The sequence below is a fragment of the Psammomys obesus genome, unplaced genomic scaffold, assembly GCF_907164565.1.
Source record: "Psammomys obesus unplaced genomic scaffold, mPsaObe1.curated_primary_1811, whole genome shotgun sequence".
Classification (NCBI taxonomy): Eukaryota; Metazoa; Chordata; class Mammalia; order Rodentia; family Muridae; genus Psammomys; species Psammomys obesus.
This window is the reverse complement of record NW_026596201.1, coordinates 173,471-191,909: the sequence shown is the minus strand read 5'-3', so window position 1 is coordinate 191,909 and position 18,439 is coordinate 173,471. Positions and strand designations below refer to the sequence as shown.

At 38.9% G+C, this 18,439-nt stretch overlaps 2 gene segments (V, D, J or C); one reads left to right on the top strand and one right to left on the bottom strand.

The window, feature by feature from the left end:
* The first annotated feature begins 8,276 nt into the window (after positions 1-8,276).
* LOC129667986 (immunoglobulin kappa variable 4-1-like) lies at positions 8,277-13,836 on the top strand. The segment is given in 3 exon segments: positions 8,277-8,428; positions 8,623-8,950; positions 13,767-13,836. Coding segments are annotated over 3 exon segments (447 nt in total).
* A 665-nt stretch (positions 13,837-14,501) lies between these two features.
* LOC129667984 (immunoglobulin kappa variable 4-1-like) lies at positions 14,502-16,694 on the bottom strand. The segment is given in 3 exon segments: positions 14,502-14,576; positions 15,936-16,255; positions 16,641-16,694. Coding segments are annotated over 3 exon segments (444 nt in total).
* Between the last annotated feature and the right edge of the window lie 1,745 nt (positions 16,695-18,439).

Sequence of the window (18,439 nt, the reverse complement as noted above, 5' to 3'; positions counted from 1 at the left end):
ACTAAATACTAAGAGGGAAAACAACAAGTAACATAATGGCAAGCCCATAAGAATCACACCTGACTTCCCAACAGAGACTATGAAAGCAAGAAGGGCCTGGACAGATATAATGCAGACCCTAAGAGAACACAGATGTCAGCCCAGGCTAATATATCCAGCAAAACTCTCAGTCATCATAGATGGAGTAAACAAGATATTCAATGACAAAATCAAATTCAAACAATACCTACCCACAAATCCACTATTTTTTTAAATTTTTTTATTATTTACACTTTATTCATTTTGTATCCCCCCATAAGCCCCTCCCTCCTCCCCTCCCGATCCCACCCTCCCTTCCCTTTCTGCGTGCATGCTACTCCCCAAGTCCACTGATAGGGGAGGTTCTCCTCTCCTTTCTGATCTTAGTCTATCAGTTCTCATCAAAAGTGGCCAACGAGCAGGCCAATCAGATTACCACAAATCCACTATTATAGAAGATACTAGAAGGAAAAATAGAAGCCAGTAAAACTAACTACATTCAGGAAAACACAGGAAACAAATAACCTCACTACAGCAAAACTAAAAGTAGCCAAACACACAAACACAATACCATAGCCAACATCAAAAGCAAAGCATCTAACAGCCACTGGTCACTAATCTCCCTTAATATCAATGGACTCAACTCTCCAGTAAAAAGACAAAGACTATCAGAATGAATACATAAAAAAGACTAAACAATCTGTTACATACATGAAACATACCTAATTCACAAAAATAGATATTACCTGAGAGTAAAAGGCTGGAAGACAGTTTTCCAAGCAAATGGATACAAGAATCAAGCAGGAGGAGCCAGTCTAATATCTAATGAAATAGATTTTCAACCAAAATTAATCAAAAGAGATGAGGAAGGTCATTTCATATTGACCAAAGGAAAACTCCACCAAGAAGACACAACAATTCCGATCACCTATGCCCCCAACACAAGAGCACCCACATGTGTAAAAGAAACATTGATAAAACTGAAACCACACATAGATTCCCACGTATTAATAGTGGTAGACTACAACACCCCACTCTCAACAAAGGATAGATCAACAAAACAGAAATTAAACAAAGAAACAATGACTTTAACAGAGATCATGAATCAAATGGACCTAACAGACATCTACAGAACCTTTCACCCAAACACAAAAGAATTTACCTTCTTCTCAGCACCTCATGGAACCACCAGCAAAATAGAGCATATATTGGTCACAAAACAAGTCTCAGCGGATAGAAAAAGATTGAAATAATCCAATGTATCTTATATGACCACCATGGAAAAAAGCTGGATCTCAACAACTAGAGAAATAACAAAAAAACCTACACACAGATGGAAACGGAACAACTTGCTACTCAATGACAGTTGGGTCTGGAAAGATAGAAAGAAAGAAATTAAAGTCTTCTTAAAATTCAATGAAAATGAAATCACAACATACCCAAATATATGGGACACGATGACAGCAGTGCTAAGAGGAAAGTTCATAGCACTAAGTCCCTTCAGTAAGAAATTTGAAACATCTCATGCAAGCAACTTAATGGCTCACCTAAAACCCCTAGAAAAAAGAGAAGCAGTACACCAAAGAGGAGTAGATGGCTGGAAATCATAGAACTCATGGCTGAAATCAATAAATTAGAAACAAATAAAACAATTCAAAGAATCAATGAAACCAAGAGCTGTTTCTTAGAGAAAATCAACAAGATAGACAAAGCCTTAGCCAAACTAACTAAACGGCAAATAGACACTATCCAAATCAACAAAATCGGAAAAGAAAAAGGGAACATAACAACAGACACTGAAGAAATCCAAACAATAATTAGGTCTTGCTTCAAAAGCCTATATGCCACCAAATTTGAAAAATCTAAATGAAATGGGCAATTTTCTTGATCTAGTCTATTTAGCAAAGCTGAATCAAACCAGGTAAATCAATTAAATAGTCCAATATCACCTAAGGAAACGGAAGTGGTCATTAAAAGTCTCCCCCACAAAAATAAATAAATAAATAAATAAATAAATAAATAAATAAATAAATAAATAAATAGATTTTTAAAAAAGCCCAGGGCCAGATGGTTTCAGCACAGAATTCTAATAGACCTTCAAAGAAGAGGTAACACCAATACTCTTGAAACTATTCCACAAAATAGAAACAGAAGGAACATTACCAAACTCATTCTATGAAGCCACCGTCACCTTGGTACCTAACCCTCACAAAGAACCAACAAAGAAAGAGAATTTCAGGCCAATCTCCCTCATGAACATTGATGCAAAAATACTCAACAAAATACTTGCAAACTGAATACAAGAACGCATCAAAGATATCATCTACTATGATCAAGTTGGTTTCATCCCAGGGGCAGGTGTGGTTCAATATATGGAAATCTATCAATGTGATCCACCATATCAACAAACTGAAAGCAAAAAACACACATGATCATCTCCTTCGATGCTGAAAAGGCATTTGACAAAATCCAACATCCATTTAGGTTTAAAGTATTAGAGAGATCACTGATACAAGGCACATACCTGAACATAGTAAAGACAATATATAGCAAGCCTATAGCGAACATCAAACTAAACAGAATGAAACTTAAATAAATCCCACTGAAATCAGGGACAAGGCAATGCTGCCCTCTCTCTCCATCTCTCTTCATCATAGTAACTGAAGTCCTTGCTAGAGCAGTAAGACAACTGAAGGAGATCAAGGGGATACAAATTGGAAAGGAAGAAGTCAAAGTATCACTATTTGCAGATGATATGATAGTATACATGAGTGACCCCAAAAATTCAACCAGAGAACTCCTTCAGCTGATAAACACCTTCAGCAATGTGGCTGGATATAAAATTAACTCAAAAAAATCAGAAGCCCTGCTGTATACCAAAGACTAAAGGCCCGAGAAAGAAATAAAAGAAACAACACCCTTAACAATAGCCAGTAATAACATAAAGTACCTTGGTATAACTCTAACCCAGCAAGTGAAAGACCTGTTTGAAAAAAAAAAAAAAAAAAAAACTTCAAGTATCTGAAGAAAGAAATTGAAGAAAGTATCAGAAGTTGGAAAGATCTCCCATGCTCATCAATCGGTACGATTAACACAGTGAAAATGGCCATCCTGCCAAAATCAATGTACAGATTCAATGCTATTTCCATCAAAATACCAACACAATTATTTACAGTCTTTGAAAGAAAATATTTTCAACTTCATATGTAAATACAAACAAACGAACAAAACCTAGACTTGCAAAAATTATCCTGTTCAACAGCAGATCATTTGGACGTATCTATTTCCAACCCTGATCTTAAGCTGCACTACAGAGCATTAGTAATAAACACTATATGGTACTGGCATAGAAACTGAATGGTAGATCGATGGAACTAAATAGAAGATCCAGAAATAAATCCATAAACCTATGGGTACTTGATTGTTGACAAAGAAGTCAAAACCATTCTTTGGAAAAACTACAGCATCTTCAACAAATGATGCTGGTCTAACTGGGTGTCTACATGCAGGAAAATGCAAATAGATCCATATTTATCATCCTGCACAAAGCTAAATTCCAAGGGGATCAAAAGATCTCAAAATAAAACCAGACACACTAAATCTGATAGAAGAAAAAGTGGGGAAGAACCTAGAACTCATGGGCACAAGAGACAACTTCTGAACAGAACACCAACAGCACAGGCTCTAAGATCAACAATCAATAAATGGGACCTCAGGGAACTGAAAACCTTCTGTAAAGCAAAGGACACTTTCACCAGAACAAAATGACAGCCTACAGACTAGGAAAGGAGCTTCACCCACCCTGTATCTGACAGAGGGCTAATATCTAGAATATTTAAAAAATTAGAGAAGTTAAAAAGCAACAAATCAAGTAATCCAATTTAAAAATGGAGTACAGGGCTCAGCAGAGAATTTTCTGTAGACGAATATAGAATGGCAGAGGAACACTTGAGGAAATGTTAAAAGTCCTTAGTCATCAGGGAGATGAACATCAAAACAACCCTGAGATTTCAACTTACATGCATCAAAATGGCTAAGATAAAAAACTCCAGTGACAGACAATGCATGCTGAAATGAATGTGGAGAAAGGGGAACCATCCACCATGCCTGTTGGGAATGTAAACTTGTACAACCTCTTTGAAAAATCACTCTGGTGCATTCTCAGACAATTAGTAATAGTGCTTCCTCAAGATCCAGCTATAGCACTCCTAGGCATATATCCAAAATGTGCTCAAGTACACAAAAAAGACATTTGTTCAACCATGTTTGTATCAGCTTTACTGGCAATAGCCAGAACCTGGAAACAACCCAGATTTCCCGCAGTGGAGGAATGGATACAGAAATCGTGGTGCATTAATAAAATGGAATACTTCTCAGCAATTAAAAACAATTAAATCATGTAATTTACAGGTAAATGGTGGGATCTACAAAACATCATCCTGAGTGGAGGTATCTCAGAAACAACAGGTAAGTGGTGGGATCTAGAAAAGATCATCCTGAGTGAGGTGTCACAGAAGCATAAAGACACACATGGTATGGTATATACTCACTTACAAGTTTATACTAGACCTATAATATAGGATAAACATACTAAAATCTGTACACCTAAAGAAGCTAAACAACTAGGAGATCCCTGGGTAAGATGATGAATCTTCACTCAGAAAGAAACTGAGTTTCTGGCAAAAGGAGAAAACAAGAAACAGGATAAAAGCCTACCACAGGGGTTCTTTGGAAGATTCTACCCAGAGGTGTATCAAAGCAGATGCTGAGACTCTTAACCAAAATTTGGGCAGGTAATCTTGAAATAAGGAGGAGATAGTAAGACCTGGAGAAGACAGGAGCTCCACAAGGAGAGCAACAGAACCAAAATATCTGGGCTCAGAGGGGTTTCCTGGGACTGATACTCCAACCAAGTTCCATTCATGGATACAACATAGAGCCCCTGCTCAGATGTAGCTCATGGCAGCTCAGTTTCCAGTGGGTTCCCTAATAAGGGGAACAGGGACTGTCTCTGATATGAACTCAGTGGCAGGCTCTTTGACCACCCCTCTCCGAGGGGGAAACAGCAGCCAGGAAGACAACTCAGCCAGTCCTTGTCAGACCCAATAAACTTGGATCAGATAGAAGAGGAGAAGGTCCTCACCTATCAGTCGACTTGGAGAGGAGCAGTGAGGAGATGAGGGAAGGAGAGGGATTTGGGAGGGAATGAGGGAGGGGGCTATAGCTGGGATACAAAGTGAATAAACTATAATTAATATGAAAAATAAAAATTTAATTGAAATACTAACACGGAGTTGTTCCCATGATTTTCTCCTACTACTCGTACAAAATGAAAGTATTTTCATGCAAAAGTAATTTCCTTTCCACTTTATTTTCAAAGAATCACAGAGTTTACAAGGCAGAAGGAGCCTTTAGGAGTCGTTTACGCATCCTCCTCTTTCCACTATCCTTCTTTTTTTAGTCAGAGGCTTCAGCAGAACATAGGCCTTTATGTTTTCATGGATCTTCCTTTTTCTCAATCATGTCTATTTACTCATAGGGCAGTTGTTGGGTTAGATATATGTCAAATTGTTTATGAGCCTTGGATGCTATTCAGAGGATCTAGATTCAATTCCCAGCAGACATGGTAGGTGTCAAAGATCCATAACTGCATTTCCCAGGGATCTGATATCCTCATCTAGCTTCTGCAGGCACCAGCTTCATTCATTGTACACAGACATGTATCCAGCCAAAATAGTCATAGACTTTAAAATGTTAAAATAAGACCCTCACACCATCTCTATTTGTCTACCAGTATGCCATCCACAGCTGTTGAACATAAAGGGTCCTAATGGGTTTATCTTCAGTACATCTAAAGACAAGTGTTAAAGAACACTCAGCATTGATAGGTTGCTTTGAGTTCTGTAACCTCATTCTCTCCTACTGACTCAGAGAATCTGTGCAGACTCTCCTGAGAGAAGCAGTACGTGTGGCTCTAGACTCCTAAAGCAGAACAGGTTTTGTCCATGCCTGTCACTCTGTATAAGAACCTCTTGTATCTTGACTGCAGTAATAAACTTCTATATCCCAAGGTGCCATGCTGCTGATTTTAACTAAGAATACTATGTCAATATTTTATCTGAGTTATTGGAAATCTTTCTATGTCTATTCTTTCTAGTCACATATATTGAGTAAACATAGCCACTCATCCAGAGAATAAAAGATTCTAAGTGCTGGAAGAGAAAAGCTGAGTTCAGCCTTGTAATATTTCACTATAATTTGCATTTCAGACTGATATTCCCTGGTCCTCCATACACAGTGGTGTCCATGGAAGAGGGTGCTATGTCCAAGGGCCTGAAGGACATCAGCTTCAGACTTCCTGATTACAATGGTGGAGGCATATTAATCAGTATTGTGTTCAGTTAGCAGGGTTACAGTCCATTTTTAATCAATTCCAACATAATCTAATAGACCAGGACATACTGTGGAAATTTGGTAAGTGACTGAAGACCATTAGGCTCTTTATATTATGTATAATATAATTTGAAATTTTTATCTCTTTAGACCCCATACTCTCCCAATGCCTACTTTGAGAAACCCATGGAATCTTTGGATTTGTAAGATCCCTGTCTCCATTTGTCCAATCTGAAGGAGCAGCTGTAAACATCATGAGAGCACAGACTGAGCTCAATGCTGCTGTCACAAGGAAAAGTGTAAAGTTTAGTGAAGATCAAAGGCATATGACAACTTGTTAGACATGAACAGGAGCAGAGCTCCTTGTCTGTCATAGTCTAGAACTTGGATTAAGAACTTCCTGTATCTGCATAAGGTCTAGCACTCTCTATGATGTTCTGTTAGTGGTTTACAGAGGAGATCTGCATGTGCTTATCAGAAATTATTTAACTGTTTATACCTAAGAAGTGGATTATAAAATTATATATGTAATTCAAAATAGAAGGATTTGCACATTGGATAAATGAATATTTATTTTTCAATAATATTTGTGGCTTAATGGTGAAATATTGACATCAGATAAAAAATTTATGTTGTTTAGAGAATGGTACGAGCCTCCTGTAACCAGTTGATTAATGATTCACATTTTTAAAATATTGTTTCCAAGTATAGATTAGATGGCGCAGAAGTTGGTATGTACCCCAGGTTGGCCTCAAACTCGTGCGTCTCCTACTATTGTCTCTCCATTTCTGTGATTACAGATGTGAAACTCTACTCCTTGCCATGATATTTGATTTATTTATTTTTCTCTTAATATTTTACACATAATTCTGGCTTTATAATTTATTTCTTATATATACTTTCAGATTTCAAAAATATGAAGTTCTGGCTGCTTCTGTGATTGCTCTCATTGCTATTGATTTTTCATTCATAGCCTAATATTTTATTCACTGTTTGATGGCAACACTCTCTGATGTAGTCCTCAATTGTAGTCTTTAAAATCATTATATAGATTAGCATAGCTGTGCTCCCTTCTGGAGAGACTTACCTGTTCATAATATCAGAAGAGCATCTTAATCCAGTTTCAATACTGCTGATTTCTAAATTTCACTAACATTTGTATTTCTTGAATAAAACTCATGGCAGCGTTGGTCTACAGAAGTCTTCATCAAAAATCTGTTTTTCCCCTTTACTTTCTCCAGATTAAGATCCCTCTTTCAATTTCATGAAGTTGTGGGGAGGATAATTATAGTAATTGCTGGGTTTCCTTTTGCTTTGAGATTAAAGATTTTTTGATCTCAGAATGAAATTAATGTCAGCCAGGATTTCCATAGAGTGAATTCTGGCCAGTTCTTTGCACTTTAGTCCTTTGTTTATCTAAGAAAATAGAGCCCAAATGTCTGAGGCCCTGCTCTCTTTCTTCAGTATAAGAGTGACTTTGCAGATGAATAATACTGAACACATTTAGTTTCAATTTTCTTTTGTCCTTTCATCGTTTTTTCCTCTTTATTTTCTTTCTTTTATGGCATGCTTTCTTACTTTATTTCTTTTGTTGTTGTTGTGATTTTTTTGAAACTATCCTATCATTTTCCTAAGAATGTCAGTCTGAGATAGCTCCACTAATGTTCATACAGGAGTCAATTAATTTGAATATGTCTTGGATTTTAACCCAGGTCTACTGTTAGAGCACCTATTAGTTTTCTGTTTGAGAGCTGTAAGGCAATCTTTTTCAGTGTTTGCTCATTCTGTGATACTATTTTTGACTGTTGATTGACACCAGCTACACTCACAGACATTGCACAGGCATTTGCTTTTGTATTTGCTGACTGCTTTGCATGGGCCTCCTACAGCCCAGCCCAGCTGCTGAGAATTCATAAACCAGGCCTTTGCAGCAAGAACTGAACTGCACCAGACAGCAGGGGGAGCAAGATGAAGTCACAGACCCAGGTCCTCATATCCCTGCTACTTTGGGTGTCTGGTGAGAAACTCAAAATATCTTTCCAGAGTCACTTCTTCGTAGATAAGAAATTTAGACTGTGCCAGGCTCAATATTTCTCATATAATTATATACTTATAACATGATAGTACAAAGATATTAAATGGCAAATTTCAACTGTTTTTATACTTTGTGTTTGTGTCATGTGCATGTTCATTGTGTGTTCCTGTTTTCAGGTGCCTGTGCAGACATCGTGATGACCCAGTCTCCATCCTCCCTGGCTGTTTCAGCAGGAGAGAAAATCACCATCAGCTGCAGGTCCAGTCAGAATCTTTTATACAGTGGCAACCAAAAGAACTTGCTGTCCTGGTACCAGCAGAAACCAGGGCAATCCCCTAAGATGCTGATCTACTACGCATCCACTCGGCACACTGGGGTCCCTGATCGCTTCACAGGCAGTGGATCTGGGACAGATTTCACTCTCACCATCAGCAGTGTGCAGGATGAAGACCTGGCAGTTTATTACTGTCAGCAGGGTATAAGTACTCCTCCCACAGTGCTTCAGCCTCCAACACAAACCTCCTTGAGAGTCTCACCAGCTGCCTGCACCACACACAGCCCTGGGCCTGCACACTTCCCCCTTCTGCATGATAGCAGCTGTGCCTGAAAAAGTGATGAGAAAGTTTGCAGATGCCCTTACAAAATAATCATTTCAACTTTCAAAATAATGGATTATGTCTTTTGGTATGAAAAACCTTTATGTGAAAATGCAAATAATAACTTAGTATTATCTTTCTATTCCTTCTGTAACACAAACACTTGAACATAAGAGACTAAACTTTTTACAATGTTGGAGTTCTCATATCCAACATAGTACACTTTGGGCTGAGGTGATGATGATAGAAAAGTTTATTTAAATTTGGGGGCTGTAGGAAAGATTATGTTTTTTGTTTTTTTTCTAGATTGTATAGTATTTTCTTTCCTTCCTTCCTTCTTTCTTCCTTCCTTCTTGGCTCCCATATCTGCTGCTTATTTTTTACTTTCCATAAATTATATTAAATTTTATTACTTTTTAGTTAATGACGTTTATCTACATGCATGTGAGTGTGCACTAGTGTGTCTGTGTGTGCATATTGATCGATGAACATATCACATGGCATATTTGTGGAAGTCAGAGGACAATTTAGACCTGACTCTATTTCCATTTTGTTTGTAGGGCTCAAACTCAGGTTTGACACCAGGATTAGTGGAAAGTGTCTTTTCCATATGAGATATGTTGCTGCCCCTTATAGTCTTTTATAAGTGTTATTTCAATGAACACGATTTTCATGAAATGCATGTATTCCCAATGTATCATGTATTTTGCAATAACTTTCAATTTGCCTTTCCTTTCCTGCTATTTCTTCTTTGCTGTCAGGAGGTGTTCAGGGAAAGGGATTCAGGAGACAACTGAGCTTTCTTAAAGACAACCTATTTTTTCTTTGTTTGTGTTTCAAGGTCTACACTAGAGGTAAATCTGAGGCAGAGATTGTACCTCTAGCATTTCTTCCTCTAACTGACACCCCTTGTTTTGAAATGTTGATATTACTCTATCAAAATTCTGGCATGGTGTGAAAGAAGCCTTTACTGCCATCTTTCCCTGGGTATTTACACATCCTGGTTGAGGAGATCTCCTACAGGAGATCCTTTTTGCTTCAATGACACATCATATGGTAAGAGTAGGTGTTACAATGGAATACTACTCAGCAATCAAAAAGGAGGAAATCATGAAATTTGCAGGCAAATGGTGGGATCTAGAAAAGATCATTCTGAGTGAAGTATCCCAGAAGGAGAAAGACAAACATGGTATATGCTCACTTATATAGACCTACAAGATATGATAAACATAATGAAATCTATACACCTAAAGAAGATAATTTAGAAAGTAGACATGGGGTATGATGATCAATCCTCATTTAGAAAGACAAATGGGATGTGCATTGAACGTATGACAGGAGTCGACCACAAAAGGCATATGAAAGACTCTACCTATCAGTGTTTCAAAGCAGACACTAAGACTCATAACCAAACCCTCAGCAGAGTGCAGGGAATCATATGAAAGAAGGGAAGTTAGTATGATATTGAAAGGATAGGAGCTCTACAAGGACCAAATATATCTGGGCACAGAGTATTTTCTGAGACTGACACTCAACCAAGGACCATCTATGGATATAACCTAGAACTTCTGCTCAGATGTGGCCCTTGGTAGCTCAGTAACCAAGTAGTTTTCCAAAGTAAGGGGAACACGGACTATTTCTAACAGGATCTCAAGGGCAGGCTGTTTGACCCCCTCCCCCAGGGGAGGAGCAGTCTGTTAGGCCACAGAGGAGGACTTTGCAGCCAGCCCTGAAGATACCTGATAAAACAGGGTCAAATGAAAGGGGAGGAGGTCCTCCCCTATCAGTGGACTTGGAAAGGGGCAGGGAGGAGACCAAGGAGGGAGTGTGGGGTTGGGGAGGGAATGAGGGAGGGGGATACAGCTGGGACACAGAGTTAACAAAATGTAACTAAAAAGAAAAATAAAATTAAAAAAAAAGGAAAGGAAAAAAAAGAGTAGGTGTTAAACTCTACTGCTACCAATGTATGAAGGTCAATATGTGATTTAAGCTGTAGTAGCATTTATTTTACAAAGTTGGGTGGCCTCGTGTTTGAGGCATAGAATTTAATATTGGAATGATATTTTAGTGGGTTTGTACATTGATAAGTATGTAGTATAGTATACGTCCCATCTCTAATGATTAGAGTTGGTTTGAAGTCTAATTTGTTAGATATTAAAAAATCTACTATCTAGAAATACACACACGCACAAACACACACACACACATATATTGCTGTGTAGAGTCTGGGCTCATGTGAGATTGTGTATATCCTGTATTTTCAAGGGTATAGTTAGTATCTGTAGTTTGTAGTTTTCCATTACAAACATTCTGCAGGGTTGGATTTGTATATAGATATCATTTAATTTGTCTTCATCTTGGACTGTTTTATTTTCTCAATCTATGGTGATTAAAAGTTTTGCTGTGTATAGTGGTCTGGCCTGGCATCTCTTGTCTCTTAGATTCTGTAGCATATATGCCTAGTTTTTAATATTCTTTCCTCATTCTGTATGCTTAATGTGTTCATTATGATGTGCAGAGGGAACTTTTTTTCTTTGTCAAGTGAATTTGATGTTCTGTATGCTTCTTGTCCCTTCATAGCATCTCCTTCTTTGGAATACAAAAATTTTCTTCTACGACATTGTTGAAAACATTTACTCCACCTTTGAGATGTTTCTTCTTTTTCCTTTATAACTATTTTTCTTAGGTTTGATCTTTTCAAAGTGACCTGGATTTCATAGATATTTCATATTAGTAATCTTATATATTTAACATTTTTCTTTACCACTGTATCTATTTCTTCTCTCATATTTTCAACTCCTAAGATTCTGTCTTTGATCTCTTATATTCTGCTCATGAAGCAAAATAAAAGTGAGGAGTAGGAGAGCATAGCTTGTGGTCTCTATAGGAGTAGTGGCAAGGGAAGAGGAGGCTCGAGCTGGTATTATATTTCAGCACTGGGAACATTATTTAGAAATTGTTTCCATATTTAATTTCTAAATTTTTCATTTCCAGAATTCCAAATATTCAGGGTTTTGTTGATTCTATTTCTAATTTCAGGTCTGGAACTGTTTTATTCATTTCCTTAAAAATGTTTGTGTCTTCCTCAATTTTTTTTGACAAATGTATCCAGATACTTCTTAAGGAATTTTATTATATTTATAAAAAGCTCGTTTAAGGTTATTATGCTATGTTTCAGCTATGATGGGATATTCAGGACCTGTTCTCGTAGGATAGTTGAGCTCTAGTGGAGTCATACTGTCCTGGCTGTCATGGATTGTGTTTTTACACTGGCGTCTTGGTGTCTGCATGTGGGGTGATTAAAAGAATAGGTGCTGATTTCTGGACTTGTCTTTGTTGAAATGGTATTTTGTTCTTTGGTTTCTGTGTCATATCTGGATTTTCAAAGAGTATCTTGGCAGTGTGATACCTGTTCTCCTGACCTGTTCCAATGGTATGTTCACAGGGAATGCCTGTGGGTGTTGGAGGCTGTGTAACTTGGATTATTTGGGAGTTTGGAAAAAAGAGGTTTGTAATTCTTGGGTATCAGATCAAAGGGTCAACCATGTCCTCAGCTTCAGACTTTGGGGCAAAACTGTGGGGATGGAATGACAGGGGCAATAGGAGAAGTGTGGGTCTGACTTCATCCTACTTAATGATCTGGAAGGAGTAGCTCTTGGGTTAGCAGGGGTGGTGCCTAATAAAGTTGGGGTTTAACACTAAGCAATAGTGAGGATTGGGAAAGAATACTTTGTGGATCCTATAGGAGTAGTGGCAGGGGAACGGGAGGCTTTAGCTGGTATTATGTTGCAGTACTGGGAATAATATTTGGAATCTGGTATGGGTAAACAGAGAAGAGAAGGTCAGCTGGCAGCCCACCTAGATTTCTAGCAGATCAGCTTTTATATATAAATCCTTATAGATTAAATAATTTTAATCTACTTCCCCTCTGCCTCAATCTGCCCCTCTTCCATTTCCTTCAGTAAATTGCTGGCTTCCCAGGAATACCACCAAAATACTGCATAACAAGTTACAATAAGACTATGCACAAACTGCCATATGAAGACTGGAGAAAGCAACCCAGTATAAGTGTCCTAAGAGCAGGCAAAAGAATCACAGATATGGGGTCCAAAGCTCAATAGAGAATTCCCAAGAGAAGAATATAAAAATGACAAGAAGCACTTAAAAATGTTCAATGTCCTTAGTCCTCAGGGAAATGCAAGTCAAAATGACTCTGAGATTTTATCTTATACCCACCAGAATGGCTAAGATAAAAAAACACAAGTGACAGCACATACTTGTGAGGAAATGGAGAAAGGGGAACACTCCACCATTGCTGGTGGGTGTTTAAAATTGTTCGACTACTTTGGAAATCAATCTGGAACTTTCTCAAAACAACTGAGAATAGTTGTATTTCAAGACCCAATTGTGCCACTGGGCAATATACTGAAATGATGCTCCACTATAGAATAAGAACATTTGCTCAACTATGTTCATAGTTGCTTCATTCAGAATACCCAAAAACTGGAAACAGCCCAGATGTCCCCCAGTGGAATAATGAATAACGAAACTGTGGTACATTTACACAATGGAATACTACTCAGCTATTAAAGACAAGTAAACCATGAAATTTGAAGGTAAATGGATGGAACTACAAAAGATAATTCTAACTTCTGATAACCAAGACCCGGAAAGACACACATAGTATATACTCACGTTTAAATGTTTTTTATCGTATTGTACAGGATAAACATACTACAGTTCACAGACATAAAGAAGATATGTAGCAAGGAGGGTCCTAAAGAGGATGCTTAAATCTCATTAAGAAGGAGAAATAGAATAGGTAGCAGACATGGTTGGCGAGAGGGAACAGGGTAAAAAAGGGAGCAAGGAGAGTAATGAGGGTTGGGATCAGATGTGGGGAGGGCAGAAGCAGGAGGAATAGAAGGCTTGCAGAGAGAACAGAAACCTTGAGCAGAGGCATCTCTGTGATAAGCTGGAGACCTATGACAGGTTAGGCTCCTGGGATGATATAAGGGTGACTCCTGCTAAGATTCCAGGCAATAGGTGTCATGGAGACTAAAGAAGCCACCTTCTAACTAAACAAGACTCCTAGCTGTGAGTGGGAAACACCAACCCAGTACAAAACTTCTACAAAAAATTGACCCTGCATACAAGATATGTAGGGGGAAAAAAAAGCAGAGATGGCATTATGTCCAAACAACAACTGCCCCTATCTGAGATTTACCCCACAGCAGACAGCCAACCCCTGACACTATTAAAGAAATGCTGTTATACTTGTAGACAGAAGCCTAGCATAGCTATCCTCTTGAGTCGCTCCACCCAGCTCCTTCTGGAAAGAGATGCAGAGACCCACAAGTAAACATTGGGTGGAGTGCAGGGAGTCTTGTGGAATAGTGCATTAAGAAAAAAAGGACCAAGAGGGGAAAAGAACTCCACAAGAAGAGAAAGAGATCCAACTAACCAGGTACAAAGATGGTCTCTGCAGAATGAAGCACCAACCAAGGGCCTTGCATGGTCTGGAATTTGCTCCCCTGCACAGATGAAGTCAAAAGGAGGCTTAGTCCTCATATGGGTTCCCTAGTGAGGGAAATATGGGATGACTCTGACATGGCCTCTGTTGCCATTTTCCCATGTCAGGGCTAGCTCTCTGGGACAAAAGTGATGAGGATATGCTCAGTCCAGATGCAACTTGATATGCTGGGGGTAGTGGATAGGAGGTGCTCTTCTTCTCTAAGGAGTAAGGGAAGGGAGATAGGGGAAAGAGGGAGGAAGGGTGGGATAAGCTGGAGAGCAGGGAAGGGGCTTTGGATGGGATGTAAACTGAATAAATAAAAATGAATTAAATTTAAAATTATAAGATACCATGGCTGTGGAGGTCATAAGGCCTAAGACATAACCTACCATTGCTGTTTTTCGAATGGGCATGGCATCAAATGCTCTGTAATCCTTATATGTATCTTCAAAGAAGTGTGCTATTATTAGCATTTATTCTAGAAGCTTATTTTGTCTGTAGACATTGGGTAAAGCAGAGTTTCACAACTGGTCAAACTACTGAGAATAAGTAACTGTGGGATGCTCATACCTAAATGGGATGTCTCCCTCCCCACAAATCGAGGACTTCATAGAAGAAGAGGCAAAATGAACATAAGGACCAGAATTGTGAAGGAGTGCTGTGAGACAGTGCCTTTTGGGAATGACATGCCCTTGTACTCGTGAACAAATTGCCAGGGTAGATACTTGCATAAGATTTGAGCCATCAAGACCTCCTCATGCAAGGGGAAGCTGCAGATGTGAGCTTCATCCTTCACTTAGTTACCTCACTCAAGATGATCTTGTCTAGTTCCATTCATTTGCCTGCAAAATTCATGATTTTCTTGTTTTTAATTGCTGAGTAGTATTCCAATGTGTAAATGTACCATTTCTGTATCCATTCCTCAGTCTTTTCTAGATTCTGGCTATTACAGATAAACCTGCTATGAACATAGTTGAGCAAATGTCCTTGCTGTATTATTGAGCATATTTTGGATATACGCCCAGGAGTAGCATAGCTAGATCTTGAGGTAACACTATTCTTAATTTTCTGAGAAAGCACTAGACTGATTTACAGAGAGGTTGTACATGTTTCCATTCCTAACAGCAATGAAGGAAGGTTCCCCTTTCTCAGACTCTGTTCCAGCAGGTGTTGCATTTTCATATAAAGCTTTTTCATACAAAAAAAAATATGAGGCATTAAACCCATATTTTTTACTATGCTCTGCAAATTCTTTTATTGCTTTTTCAGAGCTACCCACTTTCAGGCAGAAGGGGGAAGTATGCAGGGTCAGGTCAGTGTGTGTGCTGCAGACAGCTGGTGAGACTCTCAAGGAGGTTTGTGTTGGAGGCTGAAGCACTGTGGGAGGATAGCTGTAATACTGCATACAGTAATAAACAGCCAGGTCTTCAGCCTGCACACTGCTGATGCTGAGAGTGAAATCTGTCCCAGATCCACTGCCTGTGAAGCGATCGGGGACCCCAGTGTGCCTGGTGGATGCATAGTAGATCAGCATCTTAGGGGATTGCCCTGGTTTCTGCTGGTACCAGGACAAGTAGTTCTTTTGATTTCCAGTGTTTAAAAGACTCTGACTGGACCTGCAGCTGATGGTGACCTTCTCTCCTACTGACACAGCCAGGGAAGATGGAGACTGGGTCATCACGATATCTCCACTGGTACCTGCAATAATGAGGAGATATTGAAAATGCATACATACAATCACAGATTATGAAATGACAATTGAAATTTGTTAGTTAATACAGAACTCAGGATTCAGAGTCAGGCAGTTGTCTGTGAGTTTGAGGCCAGCCTAGTCAACAAAGTGAATCAAAGACAGCCAGGGGTCAATTACACAGAGAAACCCTGTGTAAAAAATAAAAAAGAGAGAGAGAGAGAAAGAGAGAAAGAAAAATTAAAAATAGAGAAATTAAGAAATTTGTATTTAAATGTCCTTAGCATATTCTAAAGAAATTATTATGTAAGAAAAGCTACACTCTGGTACACATTCTAAATTTCTTTCATACAGACATGTGACTCTGAAACGATAATAAATTAAATTTCTCACCAGACACCCAGAACAGCAGCAACATGAGGATGTGGGTCCATGACTCCATCTTTCTCCCCCTGCCTATATGATGCTACTCAGTTCACATGGAAAAGGGCTGGTTTATAAATTCTGAGCAGCTGGGCTGTGCCGGAGAAGCCCATGCAAAGCAGTCAGCAAATACAAAGCACATGTCTGGGCAGTGTGGATGAGCATGTGTGAAAGTGGGTGGAGAAAATCAAGATATAAAAATACTATCACAGAGAGCATGAGCATCACAGAATGTGAGCAGTATATAGCTCTCAAGCAGAAATGTACAAGTTGCTTGAAAAGCACCTTTGGGTTAAAATCCAAGACAGCAGTTGACTTTTGCAGAAATTTTAGGAGAGTTATCTCAGATTGACAGTCCTAGAGAGATGATGTGTGCAAGAAATCACCACCACAAATAAAAAAAAACATAGAATGGGAAAACATGCAATAAAAGAAAGTAAGGGCAGAGGTGAGGAAAGAATTGCAAAAGAGGAAACTGGGGCTAAATTTGTTCATTGTCTCCCCTCCACAAAGCCACTCATACTGAGGACAATGAACAAGGTCACAGATATGTGGGCTTCTTTTTCCAGGCTACACATGGGGCACAGATAAAAAGAGAAGCCCAGAAATTCTGTCAAAGTTCTAAGAGATATCAATTTAATCCTGTCACCAGAGAAGCTTTAATCTCACAACAAAAGTAAACCTAGCAAAAACTAACAAGTATTTCCCCCACAACTTTGTGGAATTAAAAAAAGAGCTCTAAAGTGAGAGGATGGAAGGAGAATTAAACAACCCAGATTTCCTCATAAAATCATCCCTGTAGAACAACCTTGGCTAGAGTGTTTAATTCCAGAAATTCATCTTCTAGGGTAACTTAGAAATTAGCACTATGTAAACCGGGTTGTGATGGTCTTGCCTGCACAGTAACTAGATTTAAAAGCACATCTCTCAGTTTGTTAATATGGTGGATAACATTGATGGACTTCCGTATATTGAACCACCCCTGCATACCTGGGATGAAGCCTACTTGGTCATAGTGGATGATATCTTTGATGTGCCCCTCAACTGAAAATGGATAAAGAAATTGTGGTACATCTACACAATGGAATATTACTTATCAATGAAAAATAAGAGAATCATGAAATTTGCAGGTAAATGGTGGGATCTGGAAAGGATCATCCTGAGTGAGCTGTCCCAGAAGCAGAAAGACACACACGGTATATAGACATATAATATAGGATAAACCTACTAAAAGCTATACACCTAAAGAAACTAATAAAGAGGGAGGACTCTGACTAAAATGTTCAATCCCCATCCCAATAGGCAAAGAGGATGGGCATCAGAAGAAGAAGAAAACAGGAAACAAGTTAGAAACCTGCCACAGAAGGCCTCTGAAAGGCTCTGCCCTGCAGACTATCAAAGCAGATGCTGAGACTTATGGCCAACTGTTGGGCAGAGTGCATGGAATCTTATGAAAGAAATGGGAAATAGTAAGATCTGGAGAGGACAGGAACTCCACAAGAAGGGCAACAGAACCAGAAAATTTGAACACAGGAGTCTTACCAGAGACTCATGCTATAACCAAGTACCATGCATGGAGATAACCTAGAACCCCTGCACAGATGTAGCACATGGCAGTTCAGTGTCCAAGTGGGTTCCATAGTAATGGAAAGAAGGATTGCCTCTGACACAAACTGATTGGCCTGCTCTTTGATCACCTCCCCCTGAGGGGGGAGAAGCCTTACCAGGCCACAGAAGATGACAATGCAGCCACTCCTGACGAGATTTGA